This window comes from Bombina bombina, chromosome 9, assembly GCF_027579735.1.
Source record: "Bombina bombina isolate aBomBom1 chromosome 9, aBomBom1.pri, whole genome shotgun sequence".
Lineage (NCBI taxonomy): Eukaryota > Metazoa > Chordata > Amphibia > Anura > Bombinatoridae > Bombina > Bombina bombina.
In genome coordinates, this window is record NC_069507.1 from 280721284 (window position 1) to 280742858 (window position 21575).

The window sequence follows — 21575 nt, forward strand, 5'->3', positions numbered from 1 at the left end:
TATCAGTGTGTGTGCATGTATATTTATGTGTGTGCATGAGTATGTGTGCATGTATATTTATGTGTGTGCATCAGTGTGTGTGCATGTATATTTATGTGTGTGCATCAGTGTGTGTGCATGTATATTTATGTGTGTGCATCAGTGTGTGTGCGTCAGTGTGTGTGCATCAGTGTGTGTGCATGTATATTTATGTGTGTGCATCAGTGTGTGCATGTATATTTATGTGTGTGCATCAGTGTGTGTGCATGTATATTTATGTGTGTGCATGTATATTTATGTGTGTGCATCAGTGTGTGTGCATGTATATTTATGTGTGTGCATGTATATTTATGTGTGTGCATTTATATTTGTGTGTGTGCATCAGTGTGTGTGCATGTATATTTATGAGTGTGCATGTATTTTTGTGTGTGCATCAGTGTGTGTGCATGTATATTTATGTGTGTGTGCATGTATATTAGTGTGTGTGCATGTATATTTATGTGTGTGCATCAGTGTGTGTGCATGTATATTTATGTGTGTGCATGTATATTTATGTGTGTGCATCAGTGTGTGTGCATGTATATTTATGTGTGTGCATTAGTATGTGTGCATGTATATTTATGTGTGTGCATCAGTGTGTGTGCATGTATATTTATGTGTGTGCATTAGTATGTGTGCATGTATATTTATGTGTGTGCATCAGTGTGTGTGCATGTATATTTGTGTGTGCATCAGTGTGTGTGCATGTATTTTTGTGTGTGCATCAGTGTGTGCATGTATATTTATGTGTGTGCATCAGTGTGTGTGCATGTATATTTATGTGTGTCCATGTATATTTGTGTGTGTGCATCAGTGTGTGTACATGTATATTTATGTGTGTGCATCAGTGTGTGCATGTATATTTATGTGTGTGCATCAGTGTGTGTGCATGTATATTTATGTGTGTGCATGTATATTAGTGTGTGTGCATGTATTTATGTGTGTGCATCAGTGTGTGTGCATGTATATTTATGTGTGTGCATTAGTGTGTGTACATGTATATTTATGAGTGTGCATGTATATTTATGTGTGTGCATCAGTGTGTGTGCATGTATATTTATGTGTGTGCATTAGTGTGTGTGCATGTATATTAGTGTGTGTGCATGTATATTTATGTGTGTGCATCAGTGTGTGTGCATGTATATTTATGTGTGTGCATCAGTGTGTGTGCATGTATATTTATGTGTGTGCATTAGTGTGTGTGCATGTATATTAGTGTGTGTGCATGTATATTTATGTGTGTGCATCAGTGTGTGTGCATGTATATTTATGTGTGTGCATCAGTGTGTGTGCATGTATATTTATGTGTGTGCATCAGTGTGTGTGCATGTATATTTATGTGTGTGCATCAGTGTGTGTGCATGTATATTTATGTGTGTGCATTAGTGTGTGTGCATGTATATTAGTGTGTGTGCATGTATATTTATGTGTGTGCATCAGTGTGTGTGCATGTATATTATGTGTGTGCATCAGTGTGTGTGCATGTATATTTATGTGTGTGCATCAGTGTGTGTGCATGTATATTTATGTGTGTGCATCAGTGTGTGTGCATGTATATTTGTGTGTGTGCATGTATATTTGTGTGTGCATGTATATTTATGTGTGTGCATGTATATTTATGTGTGTGCATCAATGTGTGTGCATGTATATTTGTGTGTGTGCATGTATATTTATGTGTGTGCATCAGTGTGTGTGCATGTATATTTGTGTGTGCATCAGTGTGTGTGCATGTATATTTATGTGTGTGCATCAGTGTGTGCATGTATATTTATGTGTGCATCAGTGTGTGTGCATGTATATTTATGTGTGTGCATGAGTATGTGTGCATGTATATTTATGTGTGTGCATCAGTGTGTGTGCATGTATATTTATGTGTGTGCATCAGTGTGTGTGCATGTATATTTATGTGTGTGCATCAGTGTGTGTGCGTCAGTGTGTGTGCATCAGTGTGTGTGCATGTATATTTATGTGTGTGCATCAGTGTGTGTGCATGTATATTTATGTGTGTGCATCAGTGTGTGTGCATGTATATTTATGTGTGTGCATGTATATTTATGTGTGTGCATCAGTGTGTGTGCATGTATATTTATGTGTGTGCATGTATATTTGTGTGTGTGCATCAGTGTGTGTGCATGTATATTTATGAGTGTGCATGTATATTTATGTGTGTGCATCAGTGTGTGTGCATGTATATTTATGTGTGTGTGCATGTATATTAGTGTGTGTGCATGTATATTTATGTGTGTGCATCAGTGTGTGTGCATGTATATTTATGTGTGTGCATGTATATTTATGTGTGTGCATCAGTGTGTGTGCATGTATATTTATGTGTGTGCATTAGTATGTGTGCATGTATATTTATGTGTGTGCATCAGTGTGTGTGCATGTATATTTATGTGTGTGCATTAGTATGTGTGCATGTATATTTATGTGTGTGCATCAGTGTGTGTGCATGTATATTTATGTGTGTGCATCAGTGTGTGTGCATGTATATTTATGTGTGTGCATCAGTGTGTGCATGTATATTTATGTGTGTGCATCAGTGTGTGTGCATGTATATTTATGTGTGTGCATTAGTATGTGTGCATGTATATTTATGTGTGTGCATCAGTGTGTGTGCATGTATATTTATGTGTGTGCATCAGTGTGTGTGCATGTATATTTGTGTGTGTGCATGTATATTTATGTGTGTGCATCAGTGTGTGTGCATGTATATTTATGTGTGTGCATCAGTGTGTGTGCATGTATATTTATGTGTGTGCATCAGTGTGTGTGCATGTATATGTATGTGTGTGCATCAGTGTGTGTGCATGTATATTTATGTGTGTGCATCAGTGTGTGTGCATGTATATGTATGTGTGTGCATCAGTGTGTGTGCATGTATATTTATGTGTGTGCATCAGTGTGTGTGCATGTATATTTATGTGTGTGCATCAGTGTGTGTGCATGTATATTTATGTGTGTGCATGTATATTTGTGTGTGTGCATGTATATTTATGTGTGTGCATCAGTGTGTGTGCATGTATATTTATGTGTGTGCATCAGTGTGTGTGCATGTATATTTATGTGTGTGCATCAGTGTGTGTGCATGTATATTTATGTGTGCATCAGTGTGTGTGCATGTATATTTATGTGTGTGCATCAGTGTGTGTGCATGCATATTTATGTGTGTGCATGTTTATTTATGTGTGTGCATGTATATTTATGTGTGTGCATCAGTGTGTGTGCATGTATATTTGTGTGTGTGCATGTATATTTATGTGTGTGCATGTATATTTATGTGTGTGCATCAGTGTGTGTGCATGTATATTTGTGTGTGTGCATGTATATTTATGTGTGTGCATCAGTGTGTGTGCATGTATATTTATGTGTGTGCATCAGTGTGTGTGCATGTATATTTATGTGTGTGCATCAGTGTGTGTGCATGTATATTTATGTGTGTGCATCAGTGTGTGTGCATGTATATTTGTGTGTGCATCAGTGTGTGTGCATGTATATTTATGTGTGTGCATCAGTGTGTGCTTGTATATTTATGTGTGTGCATCAGTGTGTGTGCATGTATAATTTATGTGTGTGCATTAGTAGTGTGTGCATGTATATTTATGTGTGGCATCAGTGTGTGTGCATGTATAGTTTATGTGTGTGCATCAGTGTGTGTGCATGTATATTTGTGTGTGTGCATGTTCATGTTGTGTGTGCATCAGTGTTGTGCATGTATAGTATGTGTGTGCATCAGTGTGTGTGCATGTAAATTTATGTGTGTGAATCAGTGTGTGTGCATGTATATTTATGTGTGTGCAGTCAGTGTGTTGTGCATGTATATTTATGTTGTGGCATCAGTGTGTGTGCATGTATATTTATGTGTGTGCATCAGTGTGTGTGCATGTATATTTATGTGTGTGCATCAGTGTGTGTGCATGTATATTTATGTGTGTGCATCAGTGTGTGTGCATGTATTTTTATGTGTGTGCATCAGTGTGTGTGCATGTATATTTATGTGTGTGCATGTATATTTGTGTGTGTGCATGTATATTTATGTGTGTGCATCAGTGTGTGTGCATGTATATTTATGTGTGTGCATCAGTGTGTGTGCATGTATATTTATGTATGTGCATGTATATTTGTGTGTGTGCATCAGTGTGTGTGCATGTATATTTATGTGTGCATCAGTGTGTGTGCATGTATATTTATGTGTGTGCATCAGTGTGTGTGCATGCATATTTATGTGTGTGCATGTTTATTTATGTGTGTGCATGTATATTTATGTGTGTGCATCAGTGTGTGTGCATGTATATTTGTGTGTGTGCATGTATATTTATGTGTGTGCATGTATATTTATGTGTGTGCATCAGTGTGTGTGCATGTATATTTGTGTGTGTGCATCAGTGTGTGTGCATGTATATTTATGTGTGTGCATCAGTGTGTGTGCATGTATATTTATGTGTGTGCATCAGTGTGTGTGCATGTATATTTGTGTGTGTGCATGTATATTTATGTGTGTGCATGTATATTTATGTGTGTGCATCAGTGTGTGTGCATGTATATTTGTGTGTGTGCATGTATATTTATGTGTGTGCATCAGTGTGTGTGCATGTATATTTGTGTGTGCATCAGTGTGTGTGCATGTATATTTATGTGTGTGCATCAGTGTGTGCATGTATATTTATGTGTGTGCATCAGTGTGTGTGCATGTATATTTATGTGTGTGCATTAGTATGTGTGCATGTATATTTATGTGTGTGCATCAGTGTGTGTGCATGTATATTTATGTGTGTGCATCAGTGTGTGTGCATGTATATTTGTGTGTGTGCATGTATATTTATGTGTGTGCATCAGTGTGTGCATGTATATGTATGTGTGTGCATCAGTGTGTGTGCATGTATATGTATGTGTGTGCATCAGTGTGTGTGCATGTATATTTATGTGTGTGCATCAGTGTGTGTGCATGTATATTTATGTGTGTGCATCAGTGTGTGTGCATGTATATTTATGTGTGTGCATCAGTGTGTGTGCATGTATATGTATGTGTGTGCATCAGTGTGTGTGCATGTATATTTATGTGTGTGCATCAGTGTGTGTGCATGTATATTTATGTGTGTGCATGTATATTTATGTGTGTGCATCAGTGTGTGTGCATGTATATTTATGTGTGTGCATCAGTGTGTGTGCATGTATATTTATGTGTGTGCATCAGTGTGTGTGCATGTATATTTATGTATGTGCATGTATATTTGTGTGTGTGCATCAGTGTGTGTGCATGTATATTTATGTGTGCATCAGTGTGTGTGCATGTATATTTATGTGTGTGCATCAGTGTGTGTGCATGCATATTTATGTGTGTGCATGTTTATTTATGTGTGTGCATGTATATTTATGTGTGTGCATCAGTGTGTGTGCATGTATATTTGTGTGTGTGCATGTATATTTATGTGTGTGCATCAGTGTGTGTGCATGTATATTTGTGTGTGTGCATCAGTGTGTGTGCATGTATATTTATGTGTGTGCATCAGTGTGTGTGCATGTATATTTGTGTGTGTGCATCAGTGTGTGTGCATGTATATTTATGTGTGTGCATCAGTGTGTGTGCATGTATATTTATGTGTGTGCATCAGTGTGTGTGCATGTATATTTGTGTGTGTGCATGTATATTTATGTGTGTGCATGTATATTTATGTGTGTGCATCAGTGTGTGTGCATGTATATTTGTGTGTGTGCATGTATATTTATGTGTGTGCATGTATATTTATGTGTGTGCATCAGTGTGTGTGCATGTATATTTGTGTGTGTGCATGTATATTTATGTGTGTGCATCAGTGTGTGTGCATGTATATGTAGACTGTCCAACAAATAATCATCAAACAAATGACATCACTTGTGGGCGTGAATTGACACGCTATGTAAATTTCTTGTAAATATTTAAATATTCTTTATTACCAGCAAGATTTAAGTCACATATATTTTTCACATTCCTCTTTTTGTATTTTTCTGTCATCACCCATTTGTTTTACGCTCAAATAACCAAAATACTAGATGATGAATAGATAAATACGAATGAGCAAATAAAGCAGTCTAACTATACAGATAACTACGGTGATACAAATCGGCAACAGTATACATGGTATCATAGAGTAGTAACAGCATCTCATAAGTTAATATATCATTTTTGAATGGACCCAACAAACCATTTAATTATAATAGAAACCGCTACTGTTTAATCTGCCATCATCTGCAGAATAAAGTTAATTAACAGAGATCGTTATAACAAACGATCTTGTATGTAACTTTTTGTTGATAATTTTTACAAATGTCAGTGACGTTATCCAATCAGTACCCTTTAAGAGAAAGGCATTACATCAGTGGGCGTGTGAAGACATGCTGTCCAATAAATAATCACCAATTGAATGACATCACTTGTGGGCATGAATTGACACGCTATAAAAAGCCGACTACTCTGCAGCGCGATTGTCCTTTAAAAAAGCCGGTTCATGGCGAAACATGTCAGGAAAGTCAGGGTCATGGTGAGGAGTCCTAGGAGCTCCTGTGTTTTTAGTTAAGCCTTAAGCTATCCTCGTTTTACTGTAGTCTGTATACTATTCATACATTTATTGTGGTCTGTTTTTGTAAAAATATCAAACCAGGTATTTTGCTAACTGAAATATAACACAAACGTGTATACTCCAACTCAGAAGCTCTATACACAGTGAAACTGTTAAATGGATAGTGCAATTGCTATCAACAAATAGCAAATCAAACAGAACGATAGAAGTAACTACCAATAAGTTAACTTAGATGGTAGATTCCATATCCGTTTCTCACACATTTTTTGGGGGGATGCCAACATTTAGGTAATTACTATTAGCATCTATAGACAGAGATTACAGTAATGTTGTCAGTTATTGAAGCAGGCTATGAACCGTTTATCTTACTGTATTCACAATGAATAAAGTCGCACAATGGGGCATATGTATCAAGCGCCGTATGGAGCTTGATGCCCGTGTTTCTGGCGAGCCTGCGAGTCACAAAGACCGCTGCTCCATAACCTGTCCGCCTTGTCTGAGCAGGCGGACAGACATCGCCACAATACAACCCAATCTAGTACGATCGGGTTGATTGACACCCCCCTGCTCAGCAGGGGGCGGCGTTGCACCAGCAGTTCTTGTGAGCTGAATACGGCGAGCGTATTGCTTGCCGTATTCAGCGAAGTCTGGCGGACCTGATCCGCACTGTCGGTATATAGTGATAACTAGAGGCCAATGTATCATATTTATATGACAAACAAGCAATTTAAATGATAATAACTGCACACTTCTTACTGTGTTAATGTATTGAGAATTGCTAGACAATAGGACTGAAGTTATACAAAGCGGTACAAATAATACCGGTTTCTCTCATTTAAAGAGAATGCTTTAGCTAAAAAATCTACTACTGGGATTTAAATGAAATTCTCTCTAAGAAACGATAGCTATATACATAAAACAGAGACATCACAGGAGGCATACAATAAATATGGCCATACAGATCTAATTAAAGCAAACACACTTTAACCTCTGTTTAAAACAACAGTAAGTAAAACTCAGACACATTAACGATCCAGATTGAATTATATAAATTAATCAAAGCAATACCTGCTTCTCCGATTTAATGAAATACCGCTTCAGTCAAAAACCCATTACTGGGATTGAAAGTAAATGCTCTGTAAGATACCGGTAGATAGCCACACACAAAAAACAGAGGCACTGAAGGAGGCATACAACAAATATAGCTCTAATTAAAGCAACATACATCAAACGTTGCTGCATACCTCTGTTAAAAAAACAGCAGGAAGAACAACCCTGATACAATAACGGTCTATATTATATAAACCAAACCCCAAACTATATGCAATAAGAGGGCCAGAGTTATACAACCATTGGTCTATAAACTGTCCATAACAGAGCACAGTTCAAATATTCAGTACGGTATTAAACAAACAGCACAAACCTTAGTTGATCCTCAAAACCATAAGAAGATCTATACTAGAGAGGAACTAAAAAGTGCTCTATACCAACAGTTAGAATACATTTTATTTTTCATTGTATGAGAGCTCAAAACTTCTATTATGAAGTGTAATAGTTACGATAGGGAGACATACTAGTACACCAATAGCGTGTTGTCCTCCTATTGCACGAATAGAACCACTAAGCTATATTAAATACTAAGGTATTAACTACCTGAGGAGACTTAAGAGTCATTTTATTTATATTCTATTATATTCTATTAAAAGCTAAGTTTTATTTTATTTCCACAAGTCTAGACTAACTGCTGTATTAACTATAAAGCACATTTATTGTAATGTAAACACAGAGTGCTAAACTATGTATTCTTGCCTGGAGTAAGTCTCTTCTTACTCTACCTTAGGTTATAAGTTATCCAATACATTGCACCTATAACCTTAATATTTTGAGAACCTTTAATTGTTCTCTTCCTCATGGGTGATAATAGAGGTTTATTACTTATACATGAGTAGTGCCTTTGGTTTCTTTGTGTATTTCTTCTACAAGATACAACGAGTCCACGGATTTCATCCTTACTTGTGGGATATTATCCTCCTGCTAACAGGAAGTGGCAAAGAGCACCACAGCAGAGCTGTATATATAGCTCCTCCCTTCCCCTCCACCCCTAGTCATTCTCTTTGCCTGTGTTATACTAGGAAGAGGTAAAGTAAAGTGTTAGTTTTAGTTTCTTCAATCAAGAAGTTTTTTATTTTAAATGGTACCGTTGAGTACTATTTTCCTCAGGGGAATATGAAAGAAGATTTCTGCCCTGAGGTTGATGATCTTAGCAGATGTAACTAAGATCCACGTTGGTTCCCACAGAGCTTCTGAAGGTAATACAAGAGACATCTTCAGTGTGAACGGTTTCATGCTACAAGCAGCATTGAGGTATGTGCAGCCCTTTATTTCTGAGGACACTTGATATATCAGAACTGGCTGGCATTTATTTCCCTACAAGGGAAGGGGTAAGCAGTAGACCTGTAAAACAAAGGGGTGTTACTGGGAGACCTATGCTTAATTTATTCAGTTGACATATTGGGCCACACATTATAATGGGCTTCACAGCATTATAAGAGACACTGGGAGAGGCAGGAATATGTTTAACGGGTTGTTTTGCACAAAATAACCAGTTTGACAATATTGGTGTGTTATTGGGGTTAAAGAGTTCCACTTGGTTTTTACTTGAAACCGCTTCACCATGCGGTTGTTTCAGGCCTACTCGATCATCGGACATGATGTGCGGGGCTTATCTTCACGCGCTCAGATGCGAACTTTCCTCTGGCTGAGAAGCAGCAGGCATTAGCTGGCGAGTCATTTTGAAGTACCCTGGGGGCAGGTAGGCGCCACAGCAGAGCTGTGGTGAGGTGCAGGGGGTATTTTTTGTCAAATTTAACATATTTGTGACTTAAGTTCCTTTTAGAGGTTAATTTCTCCCCTTACTCTTGGGGTGCAATAATTTTTGGAGCCATTAATTAGCTATAGTTAATTTTTAGAGCAAATTAACGTTTTGAAGCAGTTTTGGAAAATTTGTGCGCTTTTTTATCTCTTAAAGGCGCAGTATACGTTTCTCAAAAATTTGTTTAAAGCAATAAATAAAGTGTTTAACGACTATTGTGGTTATTACTAGTCTGTTCAACATGTCTGACATTGAGGAATCTCATTGTTCTATGTGTTTAGAAGCCATTGTGGAACCCCCTCTTACATTGTGTACCTCTTGTACTGAAAGGGCCTTACACTGTAAAAAGCATATTTTAGGTCAAGAAAGTGTGCCTAAGGATGATTCTCAGTCTGAAGAGAATCAGGATATGCCATCCAATTCGCCCCAAGTGTCACAACCTTTAACGCCCACACAAGCGACGCCAAGTACCTCTAGTGCGTCTAATTCTTTTACTCTGCAGGAGATGGCTGCAGTTATGTCAACTACCCTTACAGAGGTATTATCTAAATTACCAGTGTTACAGGGTAAACGCAGTAGTTCAGGTATTAATGTGAATACTGAATCCTCTGATGCTTTATTGGCTATTTCCGATGTACCCTCACAGTGCTCTGAGTTGGGGTTCAGGGAATTGCTGTCTGAGGGAGAACTTTCAGACTCAGGGAATGTGTTACCTCAGACAGATTCAGACGTCATGTCCTTTAAATTTAAGCTGGAACACCTTCCTTCAATTTGTGCCTGACATTAGGAATTGACATTACTGGAGGTAAAGGCCATGCCCTACCTCAGGATAAATCTGTTAAATGAGGGGTAAACAAAATAATTTTCGTTCCTTTCGAAACTTTAAAGGAGGACCCTCTGCTTCCTCCTTCTCCACAAAGCAGGAAGGGAATTTTGCTCAATCCAAGTCAGTCTGGAGACCCAACCAGGCTTGGAATAAAGGTAAACAATCCAAGAAGCCTGCTGCTGCTACAAAGACAGCATGAAGGGGCGGCCCCCGATCCGGGACCGGATCTAGTAGGGGGCAGACTTTCTTTCTTTGCTCAGGCTTGGGCAAGAGATGTTCAGGACCCTTGGGCACTGGAAATAGTGACCCACGGGTATCAACTGGAATTCAAGGATTTTCTCCCAAGAGGGAGATTTCATCTTTCACGATTATCTGTAGACCAGATAAAAAGAGGGGCGTTCTTACGCTGTGTAAAAGACCTCTCTACCATGGGAGTAATCTGTCCCATTCCAAAACTGGAGCAGGGGCAGGGGTTTTACTCAAATCTTTTCGTGGTTCCCAAAAAAGAGGGAACTTTCAGACCCATTTTAGATCTCAAGTGTCTAAACAAATTTCTCAGAGTTCCATCATTCAAGATGGAGACTATACAAACAATCTTACCAATGATCCAGGAGGGTCAATATATGACTACCGTGGACTTGAAGGATGCATATCTTCATATTCCTATCCACAAGGATCATCATCAGTTTCTAAGGTTTGCCTTCCTGGACAAACATTATCAGTTCGTGGCTCTTCCCTTCGGGTTGGCCACAGCACCCAGAATCTTCACAAAGGTTCTAGGGTCCCTTCTGGCGGTTCTCAGACCGCGAGGCATAGCAGTGGCGCCTTATCTGGACGACATTTTGATCCAGGCATCAACTTATCATCTGACAAAATCTCACACGGACACAGTCCTGTCTTTCCTGAAAACTCACGGTTGGAAGGTGAACATAGAAAAGAGTTCACTAATTCCACAGACAAGGGTTCCCTTCTTGGGAACTCTGATAGACTCGGTAGTCATGAAAATATTTCTAACGGAGGTCAGAAAATCAAAGATTCTAAATACTTGCCGAGCACTTCAGTCCATTCCTCGGCCATCAGTGGCTCAGTGTATGGAGGTAATTGGATTAATGGTAGCGGCAATGGACATCATTCCGTTTGCTCGCTTTCATCTCAGACCACTGCAGCTGTGCATGCTAGGACAGTGGAATGGGGACTATGCAAATTTATCTCCTCAGATAAATCTGGATCAAGAGACCAGAGACTCTCTTCTTTGGTGGTTGTCGCCGGATCATCTGTCCCAGGGGACGTGTTTCCGCAGACCCTCGTGGGTGATAGTGACAACGGACGCCAGCCTTCTGGGCTGGGGTGCAGTCTGGAATTCCCTGAAGGCTCAGGGTGTTTGGACTCAGGTGGAGTCTCTACTTCCAATCAATATTCTGGAACTGAGAGCAATATTTAATGCGCTTCAGGCGTGGCCTTAGTTGGCTTCGGCCAAATTCATCAGATTCCAGTCGGACAATATCACGACTGTGGCGTATATCAATCATCAGGGGGGAACAAGGAGCTCCTTAGCGATGATAGAAGTATCAAAGATAATCCGATGGGCGGAGGCCCACTCTTGCTATCTATCGGCAATCTACATCCCAGGAGTAGAGAACTGGGAAGCGGATTTTCTAAGTCGTCAGACTTTTCATCCGGGGGAGTGGGAGCTCCACCCGGAGGTGTTTGCCTCTCTGATTCTCCGATGGGGCAGACCGGAATTGGATCTGATGGCATCTCGACAGAATAACAAGCTTCCAAGATATGGATCCAGGTCGAGGGATCCTCATGCCGAACTGATAGATGCCTTGGCAGTTCCTTGGTCGTTCAGCCTAGCTTATGTGTTTCCACCATTTCCTCTCCTTCCACGCGTGATTGCTCGGATGAAACAGGAGAGAGCTTCAGTAATCCTGATAGCACCTGCGTGGCCATGCAGGACTTGGTATGCGGATCTAGTGGACATGTCGTCTCTGCCACCGTGGAAACTTCCTTTGAGACAGGACCTGCTCATTCAAGGTCCTTTCCAACATCCAAATCTAAGTTCTCTGCAGCTGACTGCTTGGAGATTGAATGCTTTATTTTATCTAAGCGAGGATTCTCTGATTCGGTCATCGATACTTTGATACAGGCTCGAAAGCCTGTTACTAGAAAAATCTATCATAAGATATGGCGTAAATATCTTTATTGGTGTGAATCCAAGGGTTACTCATGGAGTAAAGTTAGGATTCCCAGGATTCTGTCTTTTCTCCAAGAAGGATTGGAGAAAGGGTTATCAGCTATTTCCTTAAAGGGACAAATTTCTGCTTTGTCGATTTTGCTTCACAAACGTTTGGCAGATGTATCAGATGTTCAGTCTTTTTGTCAGGCTCTATCTAGAATTAAGCGTGTATTTAGACCAATTACTCCTCCTTGGAGTTTGAATTTAGTTCTTCGAGTTCTTCAAGGGGTTCCGTTTGAACCCATGCATTCCATAGATATTAAATTGTTATCTTGGAAAGTTCTGTTTTTAGTTGTTATTTCTTCTGCTCAAAGAGTTTCTGAGCTTTCAGCGTTACAGTGTGATTCGCCTTATCTTATCTTTCATTCTGATAAGGTGGTTTTACGTACCAAACCTGGATTTCTTCCTAAGGTTGTTTCAAATAAGAATATTAATCCGGAAATTATTGTTCCTTCATTGTGTCCTAATCCTTCTTCTAAGAAGGAGCGTCTGTTACATAATTTGGACGTGGTTCGTGCCTTACAATTTTACTTACAGGCAACTAAGGATTTCCGTCAATCATCTCATTGTTTATTCTGGAAAGCGTAGGGGTCAGAAAGCTATGGCTACCTCTCTTTCTTTTTGGCTGAGGAGTATCATCCGCCTGGACAGCAGCCTCCTGAAAGAATCACGGCTCATTCTACTAGGGCTGTGGCTTCCACATGGGCTTTTAAAAACGATGCTTCTGTTGAACAGATTTGTAAGGCTGCGACTTGGTCGTCCCTTCATACTTTTTCCAAATTTTCCAAATTTGATACTTTTGCTTCTTCTGAGGCTGTTTTTGGGAGAAAAGTTCTTCAAGCAGTGGTGCCTTCCGTTTAGGTCTCTGTCTTGTCCCTCCCTTTCATCCGTGTCCTGTAGCTTTGGTATTTTATCCCACAAGTAAGGATGAAATCCGTGGACTTGTCGTATCTTGTAGAAGAAAAGGAAATGTATGCTTACCTGATAAATTGATTTCTTCTACGATACGAGTCCACGGCCCTCCCTGTCATTTTAAGACAGATTATATTTTATTTCTACAACTTCAGTCACCTCTGCACCTTTTAGCTTTTCCTTTCTCTTCCTAAACCTTCGGTCGAATGACTGGGGGTGGAGGGGAAGGGAGGAGCTATATATACAGCTCTGCTGTGGTGCTCTTTGCCACTTCCTGTTAGCAGGAGGATAATATCCCACAAGTAAGGATGGATGAAATCCGTGGACTCGTATTGTAGAAGAAATCAATTTATCAGGTAAGCATAAATTTCCTTTTTATACAGTACAGTATGTTTTCTATATCAGAGGACTATATACAGTACAGTATGTTTTCTCTATCAGAGGACTATATACAGTACATTATGTTTTCTATATCAGAGGACTATATACAGTACAGTGGCCTAGATTTAGAGTTCGGCGGTAGCCGTGAAAACCAGCGTTAGAGGCTCCTAACGCTGGTTTTAGGCTACCGCCGGTATTTAGAGTCGTATAGGTAAGGGTCTAACGCTCACTTTTCAGCCGCGACTTTTCCATACCGCAGATCCCCCTACGCCATTTGCGTATCCTATCTTTTCAATGGGATCTTCCTAACTCCGGTATTTAGAGTCGTTTCTGAAGTGAGCGTTAGAGCTCTAACGACAAAACTCCAGCCGCAGAAAAAAGTCAGTAGTTAAGAGCTTTCTGGCTAACGCCGGTTTGTAAAGCTCTTAACTACTGTACCCTAAAGTACACTAACACCCATAAACTACCTATGTACCCCTAAACCGAGCTCCCCCCACATCGCCGCCACTCGATTAAAAATTTTAACCCCTAATCTGCCGACCGCCACCTACGTTATACTTATGTACCCCTAATCTGCTGCCCCTAACCCCGCCGACCCCTATATTATATTTATTAACCCCTAATCTGCCCCCCACAACATCGCCGCCAGCTACTTAAAATAATTAACCCCTAATCTTCCGACCGCAAAGCGCCGCCACCTACGTTATCCCTATGTACCCCTAATCTGCTGCCCCTAACACCGCCGACCCCTATGTTATATTTATTAACCCCTAATCTGCCCCCCTCAACGTCGCCGACACCTGCCTACACTTATTAACCCCTAATCTGCCGAGCGGACCTGAGCGCTACTATAATAAAGTTATTAAGCCCTAATCCGCCTCACTAACCCTATAATAAATAGTATTAACCCCTAATCTGCCCTCCCTAACATCGCCGACACTTAACTTCAATTATTAACCCCTAATCTTCCGATCGGAGCTCACCGCTATTCTAATAAATGTATTAACCCCTAAAGCTAAGTCTAACCCTAACACTAACACCCCCCTAACTTAAATATAATTTTAATCTAACGAAATAAATTAACTCTTATTAAATAAATTATTCCTATTTAAAGCTAAATACTTACCTGTAAAATAAACCCTAATATAGCTACAATATAAATTATAATTATATTATAGCTATTTTAGGATTAATATTTATTTTACAGGCAACTTGGTATTTATTTTAACTAGGTACAATAGCTATTAAATAGTTAAGAACTATTTAATAGTTACCTAGTTAAAATATTTACAAAATTACCTGTAAAATAAATCCTAACCTAAGATATAATTAAACCTAACACTACCCTATCAATAAAATAATTAAATAAACTACCTACAATTACCTACAATTAACCTAACACTACACTATCAATAAATTAAATAAACACAATTGCAACAAATAAATACAATTAAATAAACTAGCTAAAGTACAAAAAATAAAAAAGAACTAAGTTACAGAAAATAAAAAAATATTTACAAACATAAGAAAAATATTACAACAATTTTAAACTAATTACACCTACTCTAAGCCCCCCTAATAAAATAACAAAGCCCCCCAAAATAAAAAATTCCCTACCCTATTCTAAATTAAAAAAGTTACAAGCTCTTTTACCTTACCAGCCCTGAACAGGGCCCTTTGCGGGGCATGCCCCAAGAAGTTCAGCTCTTTTGCCTGTAAAAAAAAAACATACAATACCCCCCCCCCAACATTACAACCCACCACCCACATACCCCTAATCTAACCCAAACCCCCCTTAAATAAACCTAACACTAATCCCCTGAAGATCTTCCTACCTTGTCTTCACCATCCAGGTATCACCGATCGGTCCTGGCTCCGATATCTTCATCCAACCCAAGCGGGGGCTAGACATCCACTGAAGAAGTCCAGAAGAGGGTCCAAAGTCTTCCTCCTATCCGGCAAGAAGAGGACATCCGGACCGGCAAACATCTTCTCCAAGCGGCATCTTCTATCTTCTTCCATCCGGAGCGAAGCGGCAGGATCCTGAAGACCTCCAGCGCGGAACATCCATCCGGCCCGACGACTGATCGACGAATGACTGTTCCTTTAAGGGACGTCATCCAAGATGGCGTCCCTCGAATTCCGATTGGCTGATAGGATTCTATCAGCCAATCGGAATTAAGGTATGAATTTTCTGATTGGCTGATGGAATCAGCCAATCAGAATCAAGTTCAATCCGATTGGCTGATCCAATCAGCCAATCAGATTGAGCTCGCATTCTATTGGCTGTTCCGATCAGCCAATAGAATGCGAGCTCAATCTGATTGGCTGATTGGATCAGCCAATCGGATTGAACTAGATTCTGATTGGCTGATTCCATCAGCCAATCAGAAAATTCATACCTTAATTCCGATTGGCTGATAGAATCCTATCAGCCAATCGGAATTCGAGGGACGCCATCTTGGATGACGTCCCTTAAAGGAACAGTCATTCGTCGATCAGTCGTCGGGCCGGATGGATGTTCCGCGCTGGAGGTCTTCAGGATCCTGCCGCTTCGCTCCGGATGGAAGAAGATAGAAGATGCCGCTTGGAGAAGATGTTTGCCGGTCCGGATGTCCTCTTCTTGCCGGATAGGAGGAAGACTTTGGACCCTCTTCTGGACTTCTTCAGTGGATGTCTAGCCCCCGCTTGGGTTGGATGAAGATATCGGAGCCAGGACAGATCGGTGATACCTGGATGGTGAAGACAAGGTAGGAAGATCTTCAGGGGATTAGTGTTAGGTTTATTTAAGGGGGGTTTGGGTTAGATTAGGGGTATGTGGGTGGTGGGTTGTAATGTTGGGGGGGGGGTATTGTATGTTTTTTTTTACAGGCAAAAGAGCTGAACTTCTTGGGGCATGCCCCGCAAAGGGCCCTGTTCAGGGCTGGTAAGGTAAAAGAGCTTGTAACTTTTTTAATTTAGAATAGGGTAGGGAATTTTTTATTTTGGGGGGCTTTGTTATTTTATTAGGGGGCTTAGAGTAGGTGTAATTAGTTTAAAATTGTTGTAATATTTTTCTTATGTTTGTAAATATTTTTTTATTTTCTGTAACTTAGTTCTTTTTTATTTTTTGTACTTTAGCTAGTTTATTTAATTGTATTTATTTGTAGCAATTGTGTTTAATTAATTTATTGATAGTGTAGTGTTAGGTTAATTGTAGGTAATTGTAGGTAGTTTATTTAATTATTTTATTGATAGGGTAGTGTTAGGTTTAATTATATCTTAGGTTAGGATTTATTTTACAGGTAATTTTGTAAATATTTTAACTAGGTAACTATTAAATAGTTCTTAACTATTTAATAGCTATTGTACCTAGTTAAAATAAATACCAAGTTGCCTGTAAAATAAATATTAATCCTAAAATAGCTATAATATAATTATAATTTATATTGTAGCTATATTAGGGTTTATTTTACAGGTAAGTATTTAGCTTTAAATAGGATTAATTTATTTAATAAGAGTTAATTTATTTCGTTAGATGTAAATTATATTTAAGTTAGGGGGGTGTTAGGGTTAGGGTTAGACTTAGCTTTAGGGGTTAATACATTTATTAGAATAGCGGTGAGCTCCGATCGGAAGATTAGGGGTTAATAATTGAAGGTAGGTGTCGGCGATGTTAGGGAGGGCAGATTAGGGGTTAATACTATTTATGATAGGGTTAGTGAGGCGGATTAGGGGTTAATAACTTTATTATAGTAGCGCTCAGGTCCGCTCGGCAGATTAGGGGTTAATAAGTGTAGGTAGGTGTCGGCGACGTTGTGGGGGGGCAGATTAGGGGTTAATAAATATAACATAGGGGTCGGCGATGTTAGGGCAGCAGATTAGGGGTACATAGGGATAACGTAGGTTGCGGCGGTTTACGGAGCGGCAGATTAGGGGTTAAAAGTGTAATGCAGGGGTCAGCGATAGCGGGGGCGGCAGAATAGGGGTTAATAAGTGTAAGGTTAGGGGTGTTTAGACTCGGGGTACATGTTAGGGTGTTAGGTGCAGACGTAGGAAGTGTTTTCCCATAGGAAACAATGGGGCTGCGTTAGGAGCTGAACGCTGCTTTTTTGCAGGTGTTAGGTTTTTTTTCAGCTCAAACAGCCCCATTGTTTCCTATGGGAGAATCGTGCACGAGCACGTTTTTGAGGCTGGCCGCGTCCGTAAGCAACTCTGGTATCGAGAGTTGCATTTGCGGTAAAAATGCTCTACGCTCCTTTTTTGGAGCCTAACGCAGCATTTTTTTGAACTCTCGATACCAGAGTTAATTTTATGGTGCGGCCAGAAAAAAACCCGCGGAGCGTTAACAGCCCTTTTACCGCCAAACTCCAAATCTAGGCCAGTATGTTTTCTCTATCAGAGGACTATATACAATACAGTATGTTTTCTATATCAGAGGACTATATACAGTACAGTATGTTTTCTCTATCAGAGGACTATATACAGTACATTATGTTTTCTATATCAGAGGACTATATACAGTACAGTATGTTTTCTCTATCAGAGGACTATATACAGTACATTATGTTTTCTCTATCAGAGGACTATATACAGTACAGTATGTTTTCTCTATCAGAGGACTATATACAGTACAGTATGTTTTCTCTATCAGAGGACTATATACAGTACAGTATGTTTTCTCTATCAGAGGACTATATACAGTACAGTATGTTTTCTCTATAAGGGGACTATATACAGTACAGTATGTTTTCTCTATCAGAGGACTATATACAGTACAGTATGTTTTCTCTATCAGAGGACTATATACAGTACAGTATGTTTTCTCTATCAGAGGACTATATACAGTACAGTATGTTTTCTCTATCAGAGGACTATATACAGTACAGTATATTTTCTCTATCAGATGACTATATTCAATTCAATATCTTTTCTCTATCAGATGACTATATACAGTACAGTATATTTTCTCTATCAGATGACTATATACAGTACAGTATGTTTTCTCTATCAGATGACTATATACAGTACAGTATGTTTTCTCTATCAGATGACTATATACAGTACAGTATGTTTTCTCTATCAGATGACTATATACAGTACAGTATGTTTTCTCTATCATATGATTATATACAGTGCATTATGTTTTCTCTATCTGATGACTATATACAATACAGTATGTTTTCTCTATCAGATGACTATATACAATACAGTATGTTTTCTCTATCAGATGACTATATACAAAACAGTATATTTTCTGTATCAGAGGACTATATACAGTACATTATGTTTTCTCTATCAGATGACTATATACAGTAAATTATGTTTTCTCTATCAGATGACTATATACAGTACAGTATGTTTTCTCTATCTGATGACTATATACAGTACAGTATGTTTTCTCTATCAGAGGACTATATACAAAACAGTATATTTTCTGTATCAGAGGACTATATACAGTACAGTATGTTTTCTCTATCAGATGACTATATACAATACAGTATGTTTTCTCTATCAGATGACTATATACAGTACAGTATGTTTTCTCTATCAGAGGACTATATACAATACAGTATGTTTTCTCTATCAGAGGACTATATACAATACAGTATGTTTTCTCTATCAGAGGACTATATACAATACAGTATGTTTTCTCTATCAGATGACTATATACAGTACAGTATGTTTTCTCTATCAGATGACTATATACAGTACAGTATGTTTTCTCTATCATAGGACTATATACAGTACAGTATGTTTTCTTTATCAGATGACTATATACAGTACAGTATGTTTTCTCTATCAGATGACTATATACAATACAGTATGTTTTCTCTATCAGATGACTATATACAGTGCATTATGTTTTTTCTATCAGATGACTATATACAAAACAGTATATTTTCTGTATCAGAGGACTATATACAGTACAGTATGTTTTCTCTATCAGATGACTATATACAAAACAGTATATTTTCTGTATCAGAGGACTATATACAATACAGTATGTTTTCTCTATCAGATGACTATATACAATACAGTATGTTTTCTCTATCAGATGACTATATACAGTGCATTATGTTTTCTCTATCAGATGACTATATACAAAACAGTATGTTTTCTCTATCAGAGGACTATATACAGTACAGTATGTTTTCTCTATCAGATGACTATATACAGTACAGTATGTTTTCTCTATCAGATGACTATATACAATACAGTATGTTTTCTCTATCAGAGGACTATATACAATACAGTATGTTTTCTCTATCAGATGACTATATACAGTACAGTATGTTTTCTCTATCAGATGACTATATACAATACAGTATGTTTTCTCTATCAGAGGACTATATACAATACAGTATGTTTTCTCTATCAGATGACTATATACAGTACAGTATGTTTTCTCTATCAGATGACTATATACAATACAGTATGTTTTCTCTATCAGATGACTATATACAATACAGTATGTTTTCTCTATCAGATGACTATATACAGTACAGTATGTTTTCTCTATCAGATGACTATATACAATACAGTATGTTTTCTCTATCAGAGGACTATATACAATACAGTATGTTTTCTCTATCAGATGACTATATACAATACAGTATGTTTTCTCTATCAGATGACTATATACAATACAGTATGTTTTCTCTATCAGAGGACTATATACAATACAGTATGTTTTCTCTATCAGAGGACTATATACAGTACATTATGTTTTCTATATCAGAGGACTATATACAGTACAGTATGTTTTCTCTATCAGAGGACTATATACAGTACATTATGTTTTCTCTATCAGAGGACTATATACAGTACAGTATGTTTTCTCTATCAGAGGACTATATACAGTACAGTATGTTTTCTCTATCAGAGGACTATATACAGTACAGTATGTTTTCTCTATCAGAGGACTATATACAGTACAGTATATTTTCTCTATCAGATGACTATATTCAATTCAATATCTTTTCTCTATCAGATGACTATATACAGTACAGTATATTTTCTCTATCAGAGGACTATATACAATACAGTATGTTTTCTCTATCAGAGGACTATATACAATACAGTATGTTTTCTCTATCAGATGACTATATACAGTACAGTATGTTTTCTCTATCAGAGGACTATATACAGTACAGTATGTTTTCTTTATCAGATGACTATATACAATACAGTATGTTTTCTCTATCAGATGACTATATACAATACAGTATGTTTTCTCTATCAGAGGACTATATACAATACAGTATGTTTTCTCTATCAGAGGACTATATACAATACAGTATGTTTTCTCTATCAGAGGACTATATACAATACAGTATGTTTTCTCTATCAGATGACTATATACAATACAGTATGTTTTCTCTATCAGAGGACTATATACAATACAGTATGTTTTCTCTATCAGATGACTATATACAGTACAGTATGTTTTCTTTATCAGATGACTATATACAATACAGTATGTTTTCTCTATCAGATGACTATATACAATACAGTATGTTTTCTCTATCAGAGGACTATATACAATACAGTATGTTTTCTCTATCAGAGGACTATATACAATACAGTATGTTTTCTCTATCAGAGGACTATATACAATACAGTATGTTTTCTCTATCAGATGACTATATACAATACAGTATGTTTTCTCTATCAGAGGACTATATACAATACAGTATGTTTTCTCTATCAGATGACTATATACAGTACAGTATGTTTTCTCTATCATATGACTATATACAGTACAGTATGTTTTCTCTATCAGATGAC

At 38.1% G+C, this 21575-nt stretch overlaps 1 protein-coding gene across 1 annotated transcript in view; it reads left to right on the forward strand.

Annotated features, from left to right (window-relative positions):
- Positions 1 to 6513: 6513 nt before the first annotated feature.
- Positions 6514 to 21575, forward strand: part of LOC128640593 (leucine-rich repeat-containing protein 23-like) — a 126473-nt gene continuing 111411 nt past the window's right edge. The window contains exon 1 of the mRNA XM_053693064.1: positions 6514 to 6536. Within this exon, the coding sequence (XP_053549039.1) occupies positions 6514 to 6536 (23 nt within the window). The remainder of the gene's footprint in view (positions 6537 to 21575) is intronic.